Source organism: Bos taurus, chromosome X (genome assembly GCF_002263795.3).
Source record: "Bos taurus isolate L1 Dominette 01449 registration number 42190680 breed Hereford chromosome X, ARS-UCD2.0, whole genome shotgun sequence".
NCBI classification, from domain to species: domain Eukaryota; kingdom Metazoa; phylum Chordata; class Mammalia; order Artiodactyla; family Bovidae; genus Bos; species Bos taurus.
The window spans coordinates 118646736-118673247 of NC_037357.1; the positions used below are offsets into that span (position 1 = coordinate 118646736).

The following is a 26512-nucleotide window of genomic DNA, read 5'->3' on the forward strand; positions in this document are numbered from 1 at the left end:
TGCATAGAAATTTCTCAAGAGGCAGATCAGGTGGTCTGGTATTCCCATCTCTTTCAGAATTTTCCACAGTTTATTTTGATCCACACAGTCAAAGGCTTTGGCATAGTCAATAAAGCAGAAATAGATGTTTTTCTGGAACTCTCTTGCTTTTTCCATGATCCAGCAGATGTTGGCAATTTGATCTCTGGTTCCTCTGCCTTTTCTAAAACCAGCTTAAACATCTGGAAGTTCACAGTTCACATATTGCTGAAGCCTGGCTTGGAGAATTTTGAGCATTACTTTACTAGTGTGTGAGATGAGTGCAATTGTGTGGTAGTTTGAGCACTCTTTGGCATTGCCTTTCTTTGGGGTTGGAATGAAAACTGACCATTTCCAGTCCTGTGGCCACTGCTGAGTTTTCCAAATTTGCTGGTGTACTGAGTGCAGCACTTTCACAGCATCATCTTTCAGGATTTGGAATAGCTCAACTGGAATTCCATCACCTCCACTAGCTTTGTTCGTAGTGATGCTTTCTAAGGCCCACTTGACTTCACATTCCAGGATGTCTGGCTCTAGGTCAGTGATCACACCATCGTGATTATCTGGGTCGTGAAGATCTTTTTTGTACGGTTCTTCTGTGTATTCTTGCCATCTCTTCTTAATATCTTCTGCTTCTGTTCGGTCCATACCATTTCTGTCCTTTATCAAGCCCATCTTTGCATGAAATGTTTCTTTGGTATCTCTGATTTTCTTGAAGAGATCCCTAGTCTTTCTCATTCTGTTGTTTTCCTCTATTTCTTTGCATTGATCACTGAAGAAGGCTTTCTTATCTCTTCTTGCTATTCTTTGGAACTCTGCATTCAGATGTTTATATCTTTGCTTTTCTCCTTCGCTTTTCGCTTCTCTTCTTTTCACAGCTATTTGTAAGGCCTCCCCAGACAGCCATTTTGCTTTTTTGCATTTCTTTTCCATGGGGATGGTCTTGATCCCTGTCTCCTGTACAACGTCACGAACAAGCTACCTCTATAATTAACTGTAAGCAAAATAACCAGAAAATGCTAATGAATTCATTAATTTCTACAGTGATTTAGAATACCTCCTGCTTTAATATTTGTGGAGTCAGGACAGGAATATAAATGGAAGCCCATATATTATATATCTTAATATTTAAAAGTTTGAAATTAGGCTAACAGATTGTGTGTGTGTGTATTTTTTTAGTCACTCAACTGTGTCTGACTCTTCGCTACCAATGGACTGTAGCCCACCAGGCTGCTATGGTGGGGGGCAGCCAGAGTCCCCTCCTCTGTACCACACTACAAGGTGGAGCCAACCCAGATATCCAGATTCTGTTCACGTTTTCCTGCTAAAAGCTTGACTAACCCTCCCACTCCCTCCCACCATCCCCAGGGATATGCAGCACATGCCTTGAAAACAGGCTGAGGACATTTTGGCAGAGAACTCCAGGGTGTTCTAGAAGGGGAGTACAGGTCCAAAGGCATGTACCCTATCTCCATGACCACTTGGACTCCGAGGAGGAGGAGAGCCAAAGTAGGGCCCCGTTAACCATGGCACCTGAGGCCATGATCCAGGGCACACCCTGCCCACTGGTGAGGTACTAGAAGGCAAACAATGCTGCTGGGAAATTCATGCAAAAGGAGGGTGATTTCACGAGCTCTGAAGCTGAGGCCCAGTTGCCCATCCCCCGGCATAGAACATTTTCCAGACCACGAGGATACTTGTCCCCCAAATTCAAGTGTGTGTCTTCTGTGATAGAGCTGACACAGTTTGCTTCCCCAAGAACATCCTTTTCTTTGAGTGTCTGGGGCTTCAAAGACTCCCCACAGGTCCAGGGGGTTAGAGGATGAGAGAGGACACCCACCTGGCAGTCAGAAGCCCAGCATACCAAGCTGCCAAAGTGAAGGAAGAAGCCCACGAGAAGCTTTGGGAAGCCCTGTGGGGCTGCACACACATCTGAGAGTGAGCCCTGGGCTGCAGTTAATCAACAGTGTCAGCAGTTGGGAAGAATATCTGCACACAGAGTGAAGAGAATGAGGACAGGCTGGGGCTCACTGTCACCTCCCCCTCTGTTTGTCAGCACATCCAACCACACTCTTCACTCTCTTTGGAAGATTGTGCCTTCCAAATCTTATACAAATTCCTCTTTGGGCCAACTCTAACCCCAAACTAAGGGAATGGGATCCTTAGAAATGTGATTGCAGCTCACCAAGTCAGCACACTCCATACAACCATGCTAGGAAACCAGCCACAAATTCACTGACAGAGCTCCCCAACAACCAGCTCAGAACCTGATGAGAGAAAGTGCAGGATGGATGGATGGATGGACAGATGGAAACCCTGAAAATATCCTTCTACTGATCAGAGCAAGTTTTATCATCTGGAGGATGAAATATATAAGAAAGTGATTAAGAGTTTACATGCTAGTATGGGACATAGGAAATCTTCACATGCCTTAGGTGAATTAATTTTAATTTTAATTTATTTATTTAGGCTGTGCCACACAGCATGTGGGATCTTAGTTTTCCTGGCCAGGGACTGAACCCGCACCCCCTGAAGTGGAAGGACAGAGTCTTAACCACTGGAAGCCCTAGGAGAATTTAGAAGGACAGCAGTTTTTCTGAACTGAGTTATGATACTCACGTTAACAGCCTCCAAAGTTCCCATGGCACTTTGCTGCAGCCAAATGTTTTTAAAAGATTTTTTGGGAGAAAACCCCAAGCACACATAAGAACAAGAGTTATTTTTATCTCTGGGGGAATGAACTTAACACAAATTGTGAAGATTCCACATTGTTAAAATGCACAAATTCACTTCCAATGGTGTTTAGAATACTTGAAAAAGATAACATGTTTATTGGAATCAAAGTCCCTTTGAGAGATTTATTTTCTCTATCTTTATTCTCATATCTAAAGAAAGTGCTGAGTTGTAGATGAACAACTTCAAGGTCTTGGCCACTTTTTACCCTGAAGAAAAGAGCCAAAATGTTTGTCATTCCAGGAGCATAATCAGTTGAGCCGACACAAAATAACATAGTTAATTCACGAACGGAATTTGTTGCCATAGCTCCAGGGAGGGACAGGGTGGAGGAAACAATGGCCTTTTTCACCACAACCTGCCTGTCCCCACACAACAGGCCATCACTGAGCCAGCGCAGAGCACAGCAATTGTCAGTGAGCAGCAGCCATGAGGGGACAACAGGAAGTGGGTGGTAAATAAAGGAAGAGCGCCTGACAACTTGGATCTCTGCTAGTTCAAGCTCTGGGACACAACTACCTCCTCCAGCTTATCTTCAAGCTTAACCTTTGGTCAACTGTTTCCGTGAATCCACAGAAAGAAAATGAAAGGACTCTAAAAAGCAGACCAGGAGAAGGCATGGTGAGTCACCAGGGTGGCACCATGGAAAAGGATCCCAAGAACAATTACACTCCCCAAATGGGACGCAAGGTAAGGTACCCGCTTTCCTATTGATTTGTATCTCTTTGATTATCAAAGTTCAAAAAGTAAAGTCCTATGTATCTGTGAGTATAACAAACCTGTGATAATAAAATCACACTCTAAAGAGGAGTATTGGGAATTCCCAGGCAGTCCAGTGATCGAGGCTCTGTGCTTTCACTGCCGAGGGCCCAGGTTCAGTCCCTGGGAGGAGAACTAGGATCCCACAGCCAAGCAAGCAGCAAAAAGAAAATAACAGAGAGAAATTATCCCTTCCATCTTAAGGTGATAAAAAGAAAAAACTCTGGCTAATGGTTCTTTATCCCCTGACTGAGGATGCAAGCACCCAGGACAGAGGTAAATGACAGGAACAAATTCTCTTCCTAAAAAAAGTTCAAATAAATTACTATGTGTAAAACAGATAAGCAACAGGGACCTGCCGTATAACACAGGGAACTATATTTAGTGTCTTGTAGTAACCTATCAGGGAAAAGAATCTGAAAAAGAATACATGTGTGTGTGTGTGTGTGTGTGTGTGTGTGTGTATAACTGAATCACTTTGCTGTACATATGAAACTAGCACAACGTTGTAAATTCTTCCATTTAAAAAAAGTTTTTTTTAAAAAGGTCAAATCACTGTGAGAAAATGTAGGTAGTTCAAGGCCAAGAATGATGCTGTGGAGTCTGGGTGTGCCAGAGAAATATTTTAAGAAAATGTTTATTATCCTATAAAATGAGAAACTTTCCCCCGATGGCTCAGCAGGTAAAGAATCCACTTGCAATGCAGGAGATACAGGAGATATGGGGTTCAGTTCCCTGGTCAGGAAGATCCCCTGGAGAAGGAAATGGCAACCCCCTCCAGTATTCTTGCCTGGGAAATGCCATGTACAGAGGAGCCTGGCGGGCTACAGTCCAAAAGACCACAAAGTGTTGAACATGACTAAGCATGCATGCATCACGTGGCATTCCTAGTAGAGAAGTCACAAAATCTCAATTTGAATATCCATTTCAGAAATCCTCACAGTGTAACTATCATATGAGTGATACTACCTTCTACAATCTTTTATTTTGTCGGGGAGGAGATGTGCCTAGGGGAATGTGGATTTTAGTGGAGCCTTGATAAACCAAAAGAGTTCTAGATGGCAAAAGTTTAGGTGGTGAGACAAAAAAGAAGGATTCTGGATGATGTGAAGAAAAGACTAGGATCAGCAATGATGTAATTTCTGCTTCACAGTAAAGCTGGTTTCACGCCACTCCTCAGAGAGCGGTTTCTCAGGCCTTAAGACACTGGCCCTGTTCTTTCCTGTCCCAGTACTCCTCCAAAACTTTCCCATGCCCTTGGAAGTGGCTGTGGATGACTGGTTAAAGAATCATATGCCCCAGAAAGTGATCTGGGGCCATAACCACCATGAACTTGAACTACATGACTGGTAGATCATTTCTCCCAATTGGTCCCCTCCCCCTCTGCCTCCATATTACCCCAGATTTGGAGAAATTTGTATGTTGACTCACAAATTTCACCAGCTTATTTTATTGAGTTCGTGGGAGACTCAGGTGGCATTTTAGCCACTCATTCATTTATTCACTCATTCATGCCTCGTGCCAAAAATAGATTTGAAGTGGTATCAAAACAAGTAGATTCAGTTCCTGACTGGTTCTGATATGGAAAATTGATTTGGTCTTTCTATGTACAGTTATGTAGAATTCAATCTGTACAAACATCACTCTGTACACCCATAACTCTTATGAACTGAAAAATATCCAAAGGCTTCTAAGCTCATGGAGTTCCTAATAGTATCACTTATGATTATAATAAGAGCTGACATATTTAGTTCTTACTAGGTGGCATTCAGTTCAGTTCAGTCGCTCAGTCGTGTCCGACTCTTTATGACCCCATGGACTGCAGTACGCCAGGCCTCCCTGTCCATCACCAACTCCGGGAGCTTGCTCAAACTCATGTCCATCGAGTCAGTGATGCCATCCAACCATCTCATCCTCTGTCATCCCCTTGTCCCCCTGCCTTCAATCTTTCCCAGCATCAGGGTCTTTTCCAACGAGTAATTTCTTCGAATCAGGTGGCTAAAGTACTGGAGCTTCAGCTTCAGCATCAGTCCTTCCAATGAAAATTCAGGACTGATTTCCTTTATAATTGACTGATTGGATCTCCTTGCAGTCCAAGGGACTCTCAAGACTCTTCTCCAACACCACAGTTCAAAAGCATCAATACTTCAGTGCTCAGCTTTCTTTATAGTCCAACTCTCACATCCATACATGACTACTAGAAAAACCATAGCTTTGTCTAGATGGACCTTTGTCAGTAAAGGAATGTCTCTGCTTTTTAAAATGCTGTCTAAGTTGATCATAGCTTTTCTTCCAAGGAGCAAGCATCTTTTAATATCATGGCTGCAGTCACCATCTGCAGTGATTTTGGAGCCCAAGAAAAGAAAGTCAATCACTGTTTCCATCGTTTCCCCATCTATTTGCTATGAAGGGATGGGACCAGATGCCATGGACTTTGTTTTTTGAATATTGAGTTTTAAACCAGCTTTTTCACTCTCCTCTTTCACTTTCCTCAAGAGGCTCTTTATTTCTTCTTCACTTTCTGCCATAAGGGTGATGTCATCTTCATATCTGAGGTTATTGATATTTCTCCTGGCAATCTTGATTCCAGCTTGTGCTTCTTCCAGCCCAGCATTTCTCATGATGTACTCTGCATATAAGTTATATAAGCAAGGTGATGATATACAGCCTTGATGTACTCCTTTCCCAATTTGGAATTAGTCTGTTGTTCCATATCCAGTTCTAACTGCTGTTTCTTGACCTTGACCTTGACCTCTTTTCTTGAGAGGAGATACATATCCTCTCCTAAGTAATTTTAATGTCTTATTTCACTTGATTAAATACAGTGAAAATATTCAAACCTAACCACTAGCCTATTGTGCTAATTTGTGCCTTAGCTTCTCCCAGTTAAATGGAATAAGTTTATTTAACCTTCTTGGGCCAGCAAATAGAATTATATCTTTAATTATAGCAATAATAAAGTGATTGTATTAACATTTTAATCCTGCTTTTCTGTTCTCCATGTATTTTCCATACAGAAGCTGACCTCTGTAAAATTCTGTAAATCTAACTTTCTGACTGCCAGCCCTTTTGGGCATTGTACATTGATACCCATGACCATTTCTGGCTATTGCTAATGGTGTTGCTTGCAGTTAATAGTTATAAGCACTGTCATTACATATTGTATCTGAATGGTGAGGATAATTATGAATTTAATAATACAGTTGACCCTTGAACAATGCAAGGGTTAGAAGGCCGACTCTGTGCAGTTGAAAATCCAAGTATATGACTTGTCTGCCCTAAACGATGCAACCAACCACAGGTGGTGCATTACTGTAGTATTTACTGTTGAAGACAATAAGTGGACCTGCACAGTTCAAACCCATATTGTTCAAAGGTCAACTGCATTTTTAATCTCTCCAAGAATGGAAACTCCTTTTGTATGAAAGAGTTATTCACTTTCCACATATTTAACTTTAGTATTCGGTTGGCACTTATTCTGGAAGTAAGAGAATGCCTGAACATTATCTCAGTACCTCTTACTCCAAATGCTATAAGGTAGATATTATTTATATTCTCATTTTCAAGTGAAAATTGAGGCTCAGAGAGGTTAAATAAATTGTCCAAGGTAAAAAGGAGAGGGCTGGAATTCAGATTCTTGGGATCCAGTTTCACTGTTTCTTTAAACCTACACCAACAAACAAGGTGAAGTGAAGTGAAGTCGCTCAGTCGTGTCCGACTCTTTGCAACCCCATGGACAGTAGCCTACCAGGCTACCAGGGATCGAAACCGGGTCTCCTGCATTGCAGACAGACGCTTTACCATCTGAGCCACCAGTGTTCTACAAATAAGGTAGCCACTAACCAAAAATGTAAAGTTTAGTTTCTCACTTGTACTAACCACATTTCAAGTGCTCAGTAGTCACAGGGAGCTAGTGGCAACCTTATTGAGACACTGCAGATACAGAATATTCCATCATTTCAGAAAGTTCTATCATGTATGCTGCTTTGAGTCATAATGTCTCTTTTAGATAGTTGACACATTTCCTCAAAATATATTGCAGTTCTGTTACAAATTATATGGATTTAACTTTTTCCTGTGAAATCTCCTTCATGTGAAGTTTCTTCATTTGCAGAGCACCAAGTTAACTTTGATCTGCAAATTAATAATATAGATAAGAGGTCAAGGAGACATTATACACTTCAGATACCAAAGATTTTTAAGCATTATCAAGTAACTCCAGAAGCACTCACTTAGATACAAGCAATTGATACAATAATTACACATCATTTTTATTTATTCATTAAAACCAGGATCCCCTACAGTAACCTGGTAGGAAATAACATGGTTAGCCTAGTTCTTTCTGCTATTCCAAAATTCTATGTAAAGCCATATTATACTAATGATTTACCTTGCTCTCTTCCTCTAGATCATTCAGTCAGTAGCATAAAATAACTTTCACTGTGAAATTTTTATTAGCTCAAGATCTAACTCCAAAGCCCTTACTTCTTGCATTGTATCCCAGGACTTCCTGGTGGGATTGCTCCTATGGACAGAGCCTGGCACATAGTAGGAGTTCTATGAAAATCTGTTGATTGGTGTGTAGGCCATAAGAGAAGAAAGAAAAATTAATAGAAACAACATAACTGTATGTTGACTATTTAGTCTTTTTAAAAATTTTTATTTTATTATTATTATTTTTAATTTGGTCACACTGGATCTTAGTTTCGGCATGCAGGTTCTTAGTTATGGCATGTGGGGTCTAGTTCCCTAAACAGGTATGGATCCAGGGCCCCTTGCATTGGGAATACAGAGTCCCAACCACTGAACCACTAGGAAAGTCCCATATTTGGTCTTTATTTGAAGGAAATTAAACAGTTTAGAACTCTCCACATTTCTGAAGTTTAGTTATCTGAACATTTTTTTTTCTGCCATCTTTGAGAGCCAATCTCTGATTCAGGAAAGGCTGGAAAGAGATCTCTTTGCCATTAAACCTTTGGCAGCTCCTGTACAATATCTGTAGCAGAGTCAGAACCATTTGAAAATTCAGCACGAGTGCCGAAAAGAAAACCACCACAACTATCTGAACATTTTTTTAAGCCACTTCCTTAAAGGGAAAGTAGATATTACATTTTCACTTTTTGTTCCAAAATACAATTAGACCTTTTCCTTCTCATTCCTCTGTAATTTCTGCAGATGAATTCTAATATTACAGGAACAGGTATTGATTTGCACAGCCTTCAGCTAACTCAACAGTCTTTGTCTCCTTTGCAAACTGTGTGGGAGACTGATCCACGGGTCACATGTCCTCAATTAACAGGTGTCATCACCGCTACAGGCTACTGTGCTGATTGATTGTTCTTCCTCTGAAAGTTGACAGGTGGAGCACATGCTCCATTCCTGATACAACTGAATCCGAGTCTCTTGAAGACACTAAAGTCTCTGCCTGAACTGTTGAGTCCCACTCACTGCGGTCCTCTAAAGCAAGCCTTGACTATCAAGCATGTGGGCACTCTCACAGGCTCACCTCAACAGCTCAATTCGCACACAAAAAAGATGGGAGTAAGAGACTGGACTTGGCGGTGTGTGAAAGCTGGGGTTCCCTTGGTCTTCCTAGGCTGGAAACTATGGGGAGAAAAGGAATCTTACTGGTTTTTTGTGTTTTTTTGTCCTTTCTTCTAAGGGACTTGAAGAAATACCTTTCAAATACCATGGAGTAAAGAATATACAAGAACTGGCCTAAAATTAATCTTGCCCCATGCTCACAATGAGACCTCATAATGTGAAAACATACTCTTTATTTCAATCTTGCCCCAGGTATTAGGACATTTTTTAAGTTCTCTGTCTTTTCAAAAGCTAAATCACCCCCCTGCCACTTTGTCTCTCTCTTTGTCTGTCTGTTTCTCCCTCACACACACACCCACACCATATAGAGAAAGAGAAAAGGAATTTTAGAAATTGGAAAGGATGACCCAGGACAAAAAGGAAACATGTTTCAAATCTGTCTTCTTCATTCCATTGTTGTTGTTCAGTCACTAAATGTCAATAATGCCAAAGTTGAAAAACCTTCAGTTCAGTTCAGTCACTCAGTCATGTCTGACTCTTTGTGACCCCATGGACTGCAGCATGCCAGGTTCTTCTGTCCTCCACCATCTCCCGGAGATTGCTGAAACTCAAGTCCATTGAGTCGGTGATGTCATCCAACCATCTCATTGTCTGTTGTCCCCTTCTCCTCCTACCTCCAATCTTTCCCAGCAACAGTGTCTTTTCCACTGAGCCAGCTCTTCGTGTCAGGTGATCAAAGTATTGGAGCTTCACCTTCAGCCTCATTCCATTAAGATAGAAACAAAATATATAGAAGAATTTAAATAATTCTTTTGAAAGCAAAAACTAGTGTGATTAGAATTTTTAACAGTACCATCATATTTACTAAAAAATCTTAATCTTTTAAGAGTTTGCCCTAAAAAGGGAGAGAGATTATCTGGTGGTCCAGTGGTTAGGACTCTGTGCTTCCACTGCATGGGACACGGGTTCCATCTCCGATCAGAGATCTAAGATCTCAGAAGCTGCATGACACAGTGAAAAAAAAAAAAAAAAACTTTGCCCTACAAAAAAACTTTGGGCTTCCCTGGTGGCTCAGGGAAAGTGTCTGCCTGGAATTCGGGAGACACGGGTTTGATCCCTGGGTCAAGAAGATAACCTGGAGAAGGAAATGGCAGCCCACTCCAGTACTCTTGCCTGAAAAATTCCATGGACTGAGGAGCCTGGTAGGCTACAGTCCATGGGGTCGCAAAGAGTCAGACATGACTGAGCAACTTCACTTCTTTTGCCCTACATATATATTTTTTGCTCTATATTCTTTGAGAGTAGAGGCTATCACATTTATCTTAGATACCTGGCTCCTGACATACTGTAGATGCTTTGTAAATGTTTGTTGAATGAGTGAAAGAAATTTAAATCGCTGTTTATTCTGTATTCTTCTTGTCTGGGGAGAATCCTGAATTTGTCCATCTAAGGTCATCTAGTAGAATGAGTGAATTTCAACTCAGCCTCCAACTCACTGATTATAGATCAGTGTTGGGTGAACCAACTTCAGCTTGACTCCAGCCTCTAAATTTATTGACATTATTAACAATAGCAACAAAGACATGATCACTGTTTACAAGGCATGCATCAGTGCTAAGTTGCTTCAGTGGTGTCTGACTCTTTGCGACCCTATGAACTGTAGCCCGCTAGGTTCCTCTGTCCATGGGATTCTCCAGGCAAGAATACTGGAGTGGGTTGACCTTTCCTCCTCCAAGGGATCTTCCGGACCCAGGAGTCAAACCTGAGTCTCTTACGTCTCCTTCATCGGCAGGCAGGTTCTTTACCACTAGTGCCACCTGGGAAGCTGTTTTCAAGGCTCTCCACCTTAAATCCTGCCAGACTCCTAGGGTTGCTAGGGGTTTTGTGATATCTAAAAGCCAGGTGGGACCTGCTTAGAGATAGTAAAGATGGCAGACTCACTCTCCACAACTTTCTCAGTTGTCCAGAGATGGGCAGAGTTGGATAAGCCTTCAAGAGAGATGGCTAAGACTTGTACACAGATTTGCCTCATAAATGCTTTTCCATGTCACTATCACACTTTTCCTTAGGATGACAGTTGAAAGATTTTCCTTAAATATCACACATGGAATTCAAGACAAAAATGGAACATTAATCAAAGAGTTTTGTAGGGTTTTCTTCATTATATGAGGTAGGAGAGTTATAATCACCAGGAAGCACAGAAGACTTCTTATCCTATACAGTACAGACCGGTGGGTTGATTAACTGAAATATAAAATGGTTATAATGGAGACTTGTTTTAAAAAATGATAAATATATACACTAAATATTTTATGTAAATTTAAAATAAATATGGTATTAAGTTGTTGATGCTTTAACTGGGCCACTGATTAGAGCTCTATGTTTTCTTCATTACATGCATGCTTAGTCACTGAGTCATGACTCTTTGCGACCCCATGGACTACAGCCTGCCAATCTCCTCTGTCCTTGGAATTTTCCAGGCAAGAATACTGGAGTGGGTTGCCATTTCCTGCTCCAGGGGATCTTCCCCACCCAGGAATCAAACCCATGTCTCCTGCATTGGCAGGCAGATTCCTTACCACTGGGCAGGCATACATATAGGCAATGTCTCTGGTTTCCATTTTGGGTGAATTCTAAATGAAGTGAAAAGTCGAGATACTCTGAAAACACTCTGTGTGGAATCCTAGATTTGGGGGAATTTTGTCCCTATCTTTTACAGTGGTCTTGTTCTCACCCAATTTAATAACAATTTTAAAAAATCCCATGACTATCTTTTCTTTATAAACCAACTTAGTTTCTTTTTTTAAGCACCTTTTCCTCATCATTTATATAACATTTAATTAAATGATATCTTTGCAATCACAAGTACAATGGGCGTAAATAGATTTGGGGGGAAATTTAGGTAACTCTTTTTAAAAAAGTATTTATTCATTATGGTTGCACTGGATCTTCATTGCTGTGTGCTGGCTTTGTCTAGTTGCAGTGAGAGGGGGCTGCTCTCTAGTTGTGGTGCACAGGCTTCTCACTGTGGGGGCTTCTCATGTTGTGGAGCACTGGTTCTAGGCTCACAGGCTTCAGTGTTTGCAGCTCCCGGGCTGCAGAGCTCAGGCTCAGTAGTTGTGGTGCATGGGCTCAGTTGCCCTGCAGCATGTGGGCATGTGGTCTTCCCAGACCAGGGATAGTACCCGTGTCTCCTGCATTGGCAGGCAGATTCTTCACCACTGGATCATCAGGGAAGTCCACTACTGTTCCTTTTTGGGCAAAAAAATGTTAATATGTTGGTAATCAGAGCAGGAAAGAAATCTTTTTGTCCTCCATGTCTCAGATGTACTGCCTTATTTAATGAGTACCTACTTTGGGGTAGGCCATCCAAAGATAGAAAGAGACATTCTTTCAAAGATGTAATTTAAAGTATGGAAGTCAATTTTTTTTAGCATATTCACAGGGTCCTGTAACCATGAACACAATCTAATTTTAGAACACTTTCATCATCCCCCAAAAGAAACCCTGTACTTATTAGCAGTCACTCTCCATTCCCTCAGCATACCCCCAGCACCAGGCAACCATGAATCTACTTTCTGTCCTATGGATTTACCTATTCTAGACATTACAGATAAATGAAATCATAAAATATATGTGTTTTTTTGTGTCTGGCTTCTTTCACTTAGCATATGTTTTCAAGATTTAGTCATGTTGTAGTGTATATTGGTGCTCCATTCTTTTTATGGCCAAATAATATTCCATTGTATGAATATACAACCATTTGTTTCTCCATTCACCATCTAAGGACATATGGGTGTTTTCACGTCTTGGTTAAAGTGATTAATGCTGCTATGACATTCATGTACATGTTTTTTATGTTTTTTTGTGGACATATATTTTCAATTCTCTCAGGAGTGGAATTGGTAATTTAAGTGGTAACTTGACGTTTAACTTTTTGAGGAACTTTCAAACTTTGTTTTCCAAAGAGGCTGCACAATTTTACATTCCCACCATCAATGCATGAGTGTTCCAATTTCTCCGCGTACTCATCAATTCTTGTTATTTTCCATTGAAAAAAATTATACCCTTTCTAGTGTGTGTGAAGTGGCATCTCCTTGGGGATTTGATTTGCATTTCCCTAATGGCTAATGATGTTGAGCATTTTTTAACACGTTCATTGGCCATTTGTATATCTTCTTTGGAGAAATGTCTATTCAAATTTGTTGCCCATTTTGAATTGTGTTATGTCTCAAAGACACTTCTTTGCCCTAAAGCAAGGTTTCTCAGTCCATCCTAAAGGAAATCAGTCCTGAATATTCATTGGAAGGACTGATGCTGAAACTCCAATACTTTGGCCATCTGATGCGAAGAACTGACTCATTTGAAAAGACCCTGATGCTGGGAAAGATTGAAGGTGGGAGGAGAAGTGGACGACAGAGGATGAGATTGTTGGACGGCATCACTGACTCAATGGACATCAGTTTGAGTAAACTCTGGGAGTTGGTGATGGACAGGGAGGCCTGGTGTGCTACAGTCCATAGGGTCACAAAGAGCTGGACACAACTGAGTGACTGAACTGAACTGAAGGTTTCTCAGCTTTGACATTATTGACAGTTAGGGGATGGATAACTGTTGTGTGGGATTTTCCTGTGCGTTGTAACATGTTTAGCAGCATCTCTGGTTTCTACACATCAGATGCTTTTAGCAGCCTCCAACTTCTGACTATCAAGACAGACACTGCAAAATCACCTTGGGGGTGAGGAGATGAAATCTCTCCTAATCAAGATCTGCTGCTCGGAAAGATCTTTCTGTGCATCTAAGAAACACATAGAAACATAATTCAGTTTTAGTGGAGTGGTGGAAGCCAGTCTGAGTGGGTTGAGGATGATGTAAGAAAGTGGATGGACCCTGAGAGTAGGAACTGGTCTTCCCAAGTCCAGTTGGTAAGTTAATTGACAAAATGAGACATAAGTATAAAAGTTACAAATGAGAATTAGCTAACATGATTAGATAAACAATAATTCAATATAACACAAAACAGTTGTAAGACTATATATGAAAGTATTAGAAGTGTGGTATATCTAGAACCACTTATAGGATTTCTGAGAAAGGGAATTTACTGTGAGCTGGTCTCTGGGGCAGAGTGTCATCCCTTGACCCTCCTGGGCATGGAGCTCAAATGTCTGTTAAGTGGCCTTTCCCTGTAGACAGCTCTCAGCTTCATTTCTCATGTTAGTCTCATCTCTTGGTAGGGATGTGGACCCATCTGTCTCAGACATAGATGGTTAGAGCTGAGTTGTAGGCAGTATGTCCACAGATAACCCCTGAGGGCTTCTCAGGCTACTCTGGTTCCTGTCCTTAAGAGTCATCTGTGGACATACTGCCTACAGCTCAGTTCCAGACCCACTCAGTCTCTATCTCTTAGTTCTAATTCCTGAAAGAGGGAATCTGAGGATCTGAGAAATCACTGAATAGGCCTGGCTTGGTTCTCTTAATTGGGTGTCCTAACCCAATTCCCTAGGCTGAGGGGTGGGGCAGTTTTCAGAGAATGGATGGGATGGAGTGAGGTAGAAATAAAGAAATAGGAACCACATCATAGATCCTTAAGCCATTCCACCACCTGTCCAGATTTCCCCCTACTTCTTTTCTTCTCAAAGATTTTTACCCCACGCCCTGTCCCCTAAAGGGCTTCCCAGGTAGTGCAGGGGTAAAGAATCCACTTGCCAATACGGGAGATGTGGGTTTGATCCCTGGGTTGGAAAGATCCCGTGGAGGAGAAAATAACAAGCCACTCCAGTATTCTTGCCTGGGAAATCCCATGGACAGAGGAGCCTGGTGGGCTACAGTCAGTCACAAAGAGTCAGACATGACTGAAGCTATTAAACAACTGCCTCCTAAAACATCTCTCACAGAAATAGCCTGACTATTGCTTGCTAGTTAAATACAGTTAACACCATTTACCTCTTTCCTTCAGCACCTGTGGTACTGTGGTCCTGACCTCAAGTATTCTGACTTTAGAAAGGGGATGATTCTATTTAATAATGTCTTGGTAGGAAGGTGTCATCTACACTGAAATGGGCCATTTTAACAAGAGAAATATATCTGTTTGGGGAGCAGTCTGAAACTTCTTCATCTCAATTTTCCCCCAGTGGCATAACAGTGGGGAATAAAGACTACCGAGTTGTTGGGAGACAGTACATCCTTCCCACTAGTTAATAAAGTGATGCCCTGCCTTCGCAGTCTATTAATTAAGAAGGTAATCAGTGCCTGCTTCAAGTTTGCTCTTTGAAACTCAAAGGCAATAAAATCAGAACACCACTCAGATTTTTTTTTCTCATAAGGAAATGAATAACAAATTAGGGCCACAGAGATAGAGTAATCACATCTTGAATGATTTCTCCTGAGCATGCTTTTAATAACCTGTATGCATCAGATAAGACGAACAAAGACAGGCAAAGTTAATTATCTAGGAAAAGCTTCATCAAGGAGTTTTAGTCACATCAGCCCAGTGTTTCTCAGCCTTGGTACTGCTGGTATCTTGGGCCAAATAATTATTTGTTGTGGGGAACAACCCTGTGCATACAGTAGGATGCTTAGCAGCATCTCTGGTCTCTAACCAGTAGATGCCAGTAGCACCCCTCCACCCAGCTTGTGACAACCAAAAATATCTCTCAGTTCAGTTCAGTTCAGTCGCTCAGTTGTGTCTGACTCTTTGCAGCCCCATGGACTGCAGCACACCAGGCCTCCATATCCATCACTAACTCCCGGAGTTTACTCAAACTCATGTCCATTGAGTCAGTGATGCCATCTAACCATCTCATCCTCTGCCCTCCCCTTCTCCTCCTGCCTTCAATCTTTCCCAGCATCAGGGTCTTTTCAAATGAGTCAGTTCTTCGCATCAGGGGGCCAAAGTATTGGAGTTCCAGCTTCAACATCAGTCCTTCCAATGAACACCCAGGACTGGTCTCCTTGAGGATGGACTGGTTGGATCTCCTTGCAGTCCAAGGGACTCGAAAGAGTCTTCTCCAACACCACAATTCAGAAGCATCAATTCTTCAGCACTCAGCTTTCTTTATAGTCCAACTCTCACATCCATACATGACCACTGGTAAAACCATAGCCTTGACTAGGTGGACCTTTGTTGACAAAGTAATGTCTCTGCTTTTTAATATGCTGTCTAGGTTGGTCATAACTTTCCTTCCAAGGAGTAAGCATCTTTTAATCTCATGGCTGCAGTCACCATCTGCAATGATTTCGGAGCCCCCCAAAATAAAGTCTGTCACTGTTTCCACTGTTTCCCCATCTATTTGCCATGAAGTGATGGGACCAGATGCTATGATCTTCGTTTTCTGAATGTTGAGCTTTAAGCCAACTTTTTCACTCTCCTCTTTCACTTTCATCACGAGACTCTTTAGTTCTTCACTTTCTGCCATAAGGGTGGTGTCATCTGCATATCTGAGGTTATTAATATTTCTCCTGGCAATCTTGATTCCAGCTTGTGTTTCCTCCAGCCCAGCGTTTCTCATGATGTACTCTGCGTATAAGTTAAATAAGCAGGGTGACAATATACAGCCCTGACGTACTCCTTTTCCTATTTGGAACCAGTCTGTTGTTCCACGTCCAATTCTAACTGTTATTTCCTGACCTGCATACAGATTTCTCAAGAGGCAGGTCAGGTGGTCTAGTATTCCCATCTCTTGAAGAATTTTCCACAGTTTGTTTTTGCTGCTGCTGCTGCTGCTAAGTCACTTCAGTCATGTCTGACTCTGTGTGACCCCATAGACGGCAGCCCACCAGGCTCCCCCATCCCTGGGATTCTCCAGGCAAGAACACTGGAGTGGGTTGCCATTTCCTTCTCCAATGCATGAAACTGAAAAGTGAAAGTGAAGTCGCTCAGTCGTGTCTGACCCTCAGTGACCCCATGGACTGCAGCCTACCAGGCTCCTCCGTTCATGGGATTTTCCAGGCAGGAGTACCGGAGTGGGGTGCCATTGCCTTCTCCGCAGTTTGTCTCTAGACATTGTTAAATATCCCTTGTGGGACAAAACCACCCTTGACTGAAAACTGAGTTAACTACATAACGTTCTTTCTCACTCCTCATTCCCTGGATCTCTCCAGGGTTTGCTTGCTGTTTTAAACCCTTGGAAACAAACATACCAGGCTGTCTACATTTTCCAGGGAATAATGTGAAAAGAAATTGACTGAGTCAATATTACTCATCTAGGTGACATGAAGGGCTCCTTGCATTTCTATATTGAAAAGTAGCAGACAAAAAAAAAAAAAAAAAAACAAAGGAAGGAGGTCTAAAAAAGATATTTATTTAAGGCACTCAGCTAAACACTTTACTTATATTTTTTCTCTACAAAGCCTTCAGGGATATAATTAGCTTTACTTTATTGGTAAGGAAACTGAGGCTGAAAGATGTTAGGTCATTTGCTGAAGAACACATAGTTTGTAATTTAGCAGTGAATCTAGAAGTCTGATGGCAAACTTTGTGCATTTATATACATTGCCTTAGTATAGGCACTTAAAGTGCTAGACAACTAATAAACAGTGACCAAATTTTAACTTTTCAAAAAACACTTTATTATGGAAAATTTCAAATATATGCAAAATTAGACAAAGCAGTCCCTTCCTATTTGTCCTGTTCGTGTACTTCTCATCCAGCTTCAAGAATGATCAAATGAGAACCTACTGTATAACAATGGTGGTATTATTTGTGCTAGGGACTGCCATGGTTTAATGCTAATAGTTTTTAGTTCTTTTTAGTTTAGTTTAGCTAATTCTTTTTAGTTCTTATGTTTAAATGGTGTGGTGAGGTTAAGCCTATTTTGCAGAAATAAAGGATTATTTTTCTTTGAAAGTGTTTATCCCATGCTTGCTTACTTGCTTACTCAAGAGAATTTCTTCTTACAGCAACGATGGGCTTCTGTGTATATGGTTCTCTCAAGCACCATTAGTGAGTCATTCGATATAACCTCTCCTCTGGCTTAGGGTTAGGGTTAGGGTTTAAATTAAGATTAATTAAGATTAGGTTTAAAATGATTGCTTTTAGACATAAGGAAGGTTTGTACATAGCCAGCTTCTTGGGACACATACACTAATAGGGCTTATTTCTTTCAATGCAAACAAAATACAGAGTCTTGGAAAAAAGAAGGCCTAAACAGTTTGGGAGTCAAAATCCGTGTCTTAGTTAAGTCTCTCACCATATCTGTTTCACCATAGTGGTTCTCAACTTTTTTTTTTTTTTGGTTTTGTATCTTTAAAAGTTCTGATACTGTGTCACAGGCCAAGTAGGCCAGAATATCTAGGGAGTGGGAATACAGCCTTGGGGTTTGAAAACCTCCGTCCCCCGGTCTGCTAATAATTTTGATGTACAGCCAAGGCTGAGAACTTTGGGGAGTGAAGCAGAGATGGTGAGAAACTTTATTAAGACATGAATTTATACCTCCTAAAGTGTTAGGCTGTCTGTTTTCAAGAGTAAGATATTTGGTATATTGATAGTTGGGGGCCTTTGGAATGATCAGTTTTCACCAGCACCACCTGATATTATTCAGAGATTTACATTTCACTCACAGAAGATAACCTGGGGGGGGAGGGTCCACTTCTGCTTGTATGATGGAGGAAGAGCCCATCTGATGCCACTTTTTTGAAGATTTATTAGAAGACATGAAGACATCAACTTGAAGGAGCGTTTCAAGATGACATCCTCCACTGGCACCTACTGAATGACTCCAAAAGGAGATTTATAGGGGCCTAATAAAAGGTTTTATCTAGCTAGATTGTACCATTTAATGTCAAACTAAATGAAAAGCTTTCAACCAGAAAGCTAGCCAAAGAGAGCGAACCAAGCAGAGCATGGGAAATGAGCTACAGAGGAAGCACGTGGTGAGGAGGGGCTTTGAAGTCCAGCAGACCTGAGTTTGAAACTCCACTCTGCCATTGTCTGGCTCCATGACTTTGGACAAACTACAAAACCCTTCTAATCATTGATTCTTTCCTGCAAACCTGGTATAGTGCTTATGCCTGATACGGAGTACAGTTTCATAAATTACTAAGTATTAAAATTACAGGCAATGTATTGTTCCAATATCTGGAAATGAGATACCAGGTCCAGCTCATGCTAAGGAAAGTGTGATAGGCAGAATGATGTACCCTCCCCCTCAGGATGGCCACATCCTAATTCCCAGAACCTGGGAAATGTGTCACTTTTCATGGCAAGAGGGATTTTACAGATGTAATTAGGTTAAAGTTCTTGTGAAGGGAATAAGCATCCTGCATCACCCACGTGGACCCAATGTCATCACAAGGGTCTTTTTAAAATATATATATATATATATATATATATATATACACACACACACACATATATATATATGTATTTATTAATTTGGCTGTGTTGGGTCTTAGTTGTGGCGTGTGGATCTTCCTTGTGGCCTGCGGGCTCTTTGTTGGGGTGCATGGGCTTCTCTCTAGTTGCGGTGCTTGTGCCCCGAATGGCGAGGGCTCAGTAGTTGTGGTATGCGGGCTTAGTTGTCTCGAGGCATGTAGGATCCTGTTTCTCTGCATCCCCTGTAATGGCAGGTGGATTCTCAACCGCTGGACTGCCAGGGAAGTCCCACAGGGGTCTTTTCAAGGGAAAAAGGCAGGCAGGAGAATTAAGGGATGTGACTACTGAAGCAGAGGCTAGAGGGGTGCAACTGCTGTTTTTGAAATGGAAGGAAGAGGGCTGTGAGCCAAGTAATGCTGGCAGTTCTAGAAGCTGGAAAAAGTCACCTCTGGAGGCTCCAGGAGAAAGGCAGTCTTGCTGATATATTGACTTTAGCCCACTAAGTATAGGCACTTTAAATCACCTATGGCAATTTTAAGAACTTTAAGATGATAAATTTGTGGTGTTTTAAGCCACTGTATTTGTGGTAAATTGTTATAACAGCAATAGGAAACTAATACCAAAGGTTAAACCAAGTCTCTCTTTGAGCATTCAAAGACTGCACAGAGTTCACAAGATGAAAATTTCACTTTGGAGTCCAAGCTATTCAAATGAATTAGTATAAAGTCCAAGGAGTGTAATACTAGTTTACTTGTGAATGAATTTATCCATCTTGACATCAGATGGTCTTGATGCCTCCCTTGCCAGTCAAGCATATTTATAGCAGATCCAGAAGGCCAGGGGCCAGAATCCTGCAGTATTTGCTGCAGTACTGGGAAACTATGCCTGGGGAGAAAGCAAGAAGGAAGAAAACTGGTAATGGCAGATCAATAACCAAGAAAGACACCTCTTGGGGATTATCAGAAGAAGTGTTGATTTGGAGGACAAATAGTGTCATATTCTGGAGGACAACTCGATAAAGTAACCCCAAAAATGTATATAAAACCTTAAAAATGCAAGTCCTCTGACTCAGCAATTTGACTTGTAGGAAAATTTATCCTAGAGGAAAAAGGTTGGATTAGTATGCATATCATTCATCTGCTTAAAAAATGCTTTCATGGTTCCCATAATTGCTTATAGAATAACACTTGGGGAGACCCAAGGGAGATAGCAGTACATCCACATACAGTGGATAATTAAGAATGGCAGGGGTTTGTACTGGCCATAGCTTCATCTACACGTGAACCTGGATAGATTAACCTTGAAGGTCTCTAAGCCACCTTTGCTACATTTGATCTCTTTTCCTGAAAAATCACTGAAACAGTGATTGACTAACAGTTCCCATGTTAAATTGGTGCCTGCCCTTGAGCATGTATTATAAACTATCATCCATTTTTGTGCCTTAAATAAATAAAAAATTTTATATAACTGTGTAATTGAGCCATTAAGCATTGAAAATTACCTATATTCTTACCCGCTGACATTCAGATAATATATTTGGCATGCAAAAAGCTGTGATTCCAAATTATGCTCAAATCCAAGTGAGGAATCTTTATTCATTTTTTTTCTGCTGTATTATCTGTTTCGGCCATATGTCTGGACCCAAGCCCCGTCAAGAAGGGACAAAATTTTACATAACATTCTCAAGTATGATGGTGGCTGCATTTGGAGTTTTGATTAAACTGCTCTACATGCATGATTATTACTTGTAAACAGATGATTAGATATTAATTAGACAATAAGTGATTGTAAAGCACTTGGAAAATAAAAGTGTTTATAAATACCACCAAGTAATAGCAACCATAATTCTTTACTGACTACACAGCTGCTAATGTCAATAAGAATGATTTATTCTAGCTAAGGGCAACTTTAATTTATGCACAAAAGCTGCTATCATATCTGTTTTGCTAGAGCAAAACAACATATGTCATATTTACAACTGATTTTACATCAGCATTTAGATAAATACATCTCATTTTGATAAAAACAACTTCTCTCTTTTAGGACCTTCTCAAACACAGGCATAACCATTATAGTCTGGTGTCCATGAGTGCTAAGAACTGGTGCTCCTTCCCGTTCATCTCTCTGACTTATGTCAAATATTTATTTCTTTAAAATATAAGATGATAGGTGACATTTTGTGAATGGCATTTTCATTCATGCAGTAGGTTTCTCATGTTGAGTCTGTGCAGTTGCTCCCTAGCACCTTAAAACTCTGCATAACAGACTCAATAAATTCTGGTCAAATAAATGAGGATAATTCTTTTCTGGTTATTCTAGAAGCTGGAAAAAGAAGAAAATCCATGTCAAGAATAAAATAAAGCACTTTCTATCTTCTTGAGTTTGTTTTTCAAACAAAAAGTTTTGAAACTTACTGCTTTTTCTGTCCCATCATTATTTTTTCCCCTAATGGCCTGTATCAACCTCCCTCTTGACCCACTGGTGAATTGGGCAATGCTTCTGTAAACTTGAGCCCCTACAATGAGTCCAGGTCCGTGGTTTCAGAGGTAGGAAATGAACTGAATGAATACAAGTGAAGAGTGCTTCATGTTACATGGATTCAATAGAAAAGAGGTGGAGAGGTTATTTGGGGTGATGAGATATGCATGAGTTAGCTCAGCGACCTTGTTAACAAATCTAAGTAAGGCAGTGTAATCTGGTAGAAAAGAGAGTTGAACTTTGCTTCAGGAGGACCTGGACTCAAGTATACTTCTGCCACTTACTCTATGACCTTGCTCAAGTTACTTAACCTCTCTGAATCTGTTTGCTCATTTGAAAATTTTCAGTATTAAAACTTGTCAGTCCCAGATGATAGAATTCACTGTGTAAAAGAAACAAGTGAGGGGTGAAAGGCTTTACCCAAAACTTTTATCACCACAGTTTCCCTGGAGTGAGTGAAAAGGAGTAACTCCTGAGTTTCATTACTTAGATGGTGAACTTTTTTTTTTCTGGGCTACATCAGATTTTAGGTCCAAACTGTCAGCTACATGTAGAAAACTGGGGAACTGATTCAATATAGAGCCATGAAAGTCACAAAATTCCATAGATGGTCAGAGTGGTTTCCGGGAAACCTTAAGTTCTGTGAACGGGTTCTTTCCATGTCCTTTCCTTGTAGTCATATACCTTATCTGAAGTAAATCTGAGAAGATGAAGAAAATGAAGGGTAAAGGAAAGGAGGAAGAAATAGTGAACTCAGGAATGCTGATAAGGTGGGGGAGGATTTGGAAGGAAGTTTTCACATATGGCCTTCTTTATAAATATTAAGATCACTATAGGGAATTCCCTGGTGGTCCAGTGGTTAGGACTTGGTGCTTTCACTGCTGAGGGCCTGGTTTTAATCCCTGGTCTAGGAAATAAGATCCTGAAAGCCTTGAGGCACATCACCCATCCCCACCCCCTCACCCTGAAAGGCAGTATAATGTATATAGGGACATACAAACTTTTAAAATTTTCAGTATGGTTGACTTAACATTTGTGTACAATGGATATAAAATTTATAGGAGCATGACTGGATTAAAGATGGAGGAAAAGGGAAAGGTATTTTTAAAGAAGAGCAGGCTTAAATGTAATGCCTGGTTTTTAAAAAACAGGCATACGTTGTTAAGACTCATTTTTATCCACATGTGATGAGGATATGAAAGGTATTTGCCATAAGAAATACATCATGTTAGAACTTTATGATGGGACTCTGAAATGGTATTAGTTGTAGATCCCTTAGAAGCAGACCCTGAGAGGAGAATTCAAGTTCAAGTAGTTAAATGGGGAGGTGAATCTGGGCAACATCCACAGGAGTGTGAGCAAGGGAGCCAAGGAAAGGAAGACAACCAGTACAATTTGTGGCCTATGTCAAGCAGCTACCACCATGGGAAGTTGAACTTAATCCCCCTGGGGAACTCTGGCAGTCAGTGTAGAACAGTGTAGACTCAATTATCCCACTTGAGAACTGAGTGTGTGGGTGCGTGCTTAGTAGCTCAGTCCTGTCTGACTCTTTGCGACTCCATGGACTGTAGCCTGCCAGGCTCCTCTGTCCACGGGATTTCCCAGGCAAGAATATAGGAGTGAGTTGCCATTTCCTCCTCCAGGGGATCTTAGCAGTAGGGTGTTTACACACTGAATCCTCTCAGTCATTGGCTGAGAGCTCTTGGGGGTGTGGATGGTTCCTTTTCTGGCCCTTCAGCCTCGAAAGGTTACATTCGGGGAGGCTGAGGGCGGGGCTTTCGGCGGCCAGATAATTCCCTCAGCGGAGATGCAGGTGCTGGCTTCCCATTGACAAAAAAGGGAAGGCCTCAGGCATCAGGCAAAGCTCGGACAGTTTCTGGTCCGAACAGATTATTTTAGTTTTTCCCTGCAGATCTTTGGGAAGAGTATTTCCAGCAATGCGATGTTGAAGTGAAGAGCGCTTGCGGGAAGAATGATGTCATACTTAGGTCTCTTCCTAGCTGAAGTGAAGGTCCCTATGACGGTTTCCTCACCTGATCAGATGTTGAGGGGGTTACAAGTAGCCCACTCTAAGTACCTAGCATAGTGCTAAGAGCATAAGAGGCGCTTGATAAATGGTAGCCGGAAAAGATGGTGGTGCTCGGGAGGGGCAGCGCTAATCTAACAAGTTCTCCCGAAGATACAAGATGCAAGGTTGCAAGATGCAAGAGCCCAGTCCCCGAAAGTTCCCTGGGGATTTTCTGAACACCCTGCCTCCAACACACTCCCTTTGCTTCGCCTAACTGCTGATAGGACTCCCCAGCATCGCTCTTGACTTTCAACTTAGTTTCCTTTCACCGACTCCCTGCACCTTTCTGTTTGTTCGTGTGCCCCGTATCTGGCTCTTGATCCCTTTTGCGAGAAAGGGTAATAATGTTAATTTTCCCCCCAACTGTTATAGGCAGGAAAATGTAAAACAGAAGCCCAAACCCCCCATAATTCCATCTTAATATCGTGATCTATTTCCCTTCAGTGCTTTATCCTAGGATGTATTAATACATATCGCAAAATTGGGGTTATTTCCAGAATCATATGTTGTGACCTGATTTTCTCATCTGACACAATCTTTACACGTTCCCCTAGCATTAGTTTTTCTTCAAAACATGATTCTTAATGCATGTATAATAACATATGTATGTATTTTATTTTTAACTTTTTCCTATTGCTGTAAATTGTATCACTTTTTTTTTTTGCCTTTTGTAAATAAGTCAGCATTAACATCTTTGAAACTATTTATGAGCTTCTGATTATTTCTTTGGGGATAAATTCCCAAGGGAAAGTTCTGGGGCCAAAGGGTATGAACTTTCTGAAGTATGTAGCATGTACTGACCAATGTCATCCATGGAGTTTTATGTTTTTAAACAGTGTTAACATTGTGTATAGATTTGTGTAACTGTTATTATAATCAGGATACAGAACGATTCCATAACCCCAGTAACCTCCCTCCTGCTATCCCTTTATAGTCATCCTCCCATATATCCCCTAGAGCAGCGGTCCCCAACCTTTTTGGCACCAGGGACCAGGCTCATGGAAGACAATTTTTCCATGGACGGGTGGGAGGAATGGTTTTGGAGTGATTCAAGCGAATCACATTTATTTTGTACTTTATTTCTATTACATCAGCTCCATCTCACATCATCAGGCATCAGATCCCACAGGTTGGGGACCCCTGCACCAGAGGATTATGAAATATTTAATTCTATATTATGTAATTAACTGGTCATTCTTAATCATCCTAATAGCATCACAAAGCCCGAAGTTACAATAACCCATTCAGGTATTAAGAAGTTCCTGAATCAGGTTGCAATAGCAGCCAAGACTGACCCCCCCAGAGTGGGTGAATCTGGTAAAGGCCCCTCTCAGACCAGTGCCTGAAAGAGTTTATTTCTCATTAGATCTGTGAGCTTCAACTACTGGGCTGTGGAAAGAGGAGCATGAGGAGCCAAGACAGGCTGGGGTAGGATTAGTGGGAATGGAGTTAGTTATAGAGCTGACAGTCACAGCAGGTAGAGGTCCAAATTTTGAGGTTCAGGGACTTAGGCTGATAATGTGTCAGGTTCGACTTGGATCTAGCACATAGTGGCACTATTAGCTAAAGGTCTGACTTGGGTGACACAGTGAAGACATTTTAAGCAGAGGCAGCATCTTGTTTTGATGTGGCAGGGGAGAATGAAGAGGGGAAGAAGAGGGTATCTGCCCGCTCTGACAACCGAAAAGGTGGGGGATAACCACACAGTCTAGGCTCTGGGGCAAGAGGGGTTCACAGGGACTCCACTAGTCACCAAGACTCTGCTAAATGGGCACAGGTGAGCCTCCCACTCTGAAGGGGGAATTAGAGGACCAATTACAAACCAAGCTGGGAGCTCAGTGGCCTGGAGCACAGTGAAGGTTTGGGGGCTAGGTGATTTTCAGTGGATCTTGTGGCTTTAGGCAGTGGTTCTTAAACTTTAGGGTATGGCAGAATGCCTCCAAAACCCAGAGGATTCATTAAAACTCAGATTCCTGGCCTCTACCACCTGAGTTTCTGACTCAGTAGGTCTGGGGTGGGGCCCAAGAATTTCTGACAAGTTCCCAGGGCTGTGGCACTGCTCTTTAGGAGAGCCACTTCTGTGAGGCAATGAAAGTATTAAGACTGAATGGACAATCTCCTTCCCATATCACCTAGTATAGGTGGGAAAGAGACTCCTAAATGTATTGCAGGGGTTGGCCCTTTCAAGTAAAAGGGGTTGGTAGAGCCAAACTTGCAGCTTGAGGTATTTTGTGCTGCTAGGAGATCCAGCCAATCCATCCTAAAGGAGATCAGTCCTGGGTGTTCTTTGGAAGGACTGATGCTAAAGCTGAAACTCCAATACTTTGGCCACCTCATGCGAAGAGTGGACTCATCGGAAAAGACCCTGATGCTGGGAGGGATTGTGGGCAGGAGGAGAAGGGGACGACAGAGGATGAGATGGCTGGATGGCATCACCGACTCGATGGACATGAGTTTGAGTGAGCTCCGGGAGTTGGTGATGGACAGGAGGCCTGGCGTGCTGTGATTCATGGGGTCACAAAGAGTCAGACACGATTGAGCGACTGAACTAAACTGAACTGAAGCGGGCAGATAAGGTAGGAATGCCCTTTTTCAAATGA

The 26512-nt window shown here is 41.6% G+C and overlaps 1 protein-coding gene and 1 non-coding gene across 2 annotated transcripts in view; one reads left to right on the forward strand and one right to left on the reverse strand.

Annotated features, from left to right (window-relative positions):
- The first annotated feature begins 3038 nt into the window (after positions 1 to 3038).
- The window catches only part of PCYT1B (phosphate cytidylyltransferase 1B, choline), a 146826-nt gene continuing 123352 nt past the window's right edge, over positions 3039 to 26512 (forward strand). The window contains exon 1 of the mRNA XM_005228354.5: positions 3039 to 3441. Within this exon, the coding sequence (XP_005228411.1) occupies positions 3370 to 3441 (72 nt within the window). The 5' untranslated portion in view covers positions 3039 to 3369. The remainder of the gene's footprint in view (positions 3442 to 26512) is intronic.
- Positions 8423 to 8570, reverse strand: LOC112445259 (small nucleolar RNA SNORA12). The gene has a single exon (XR_003033625.1). It is a non-coding gene; the product is annotated as a small nucleolar RNA SNORA12 (small nucleolar RNA).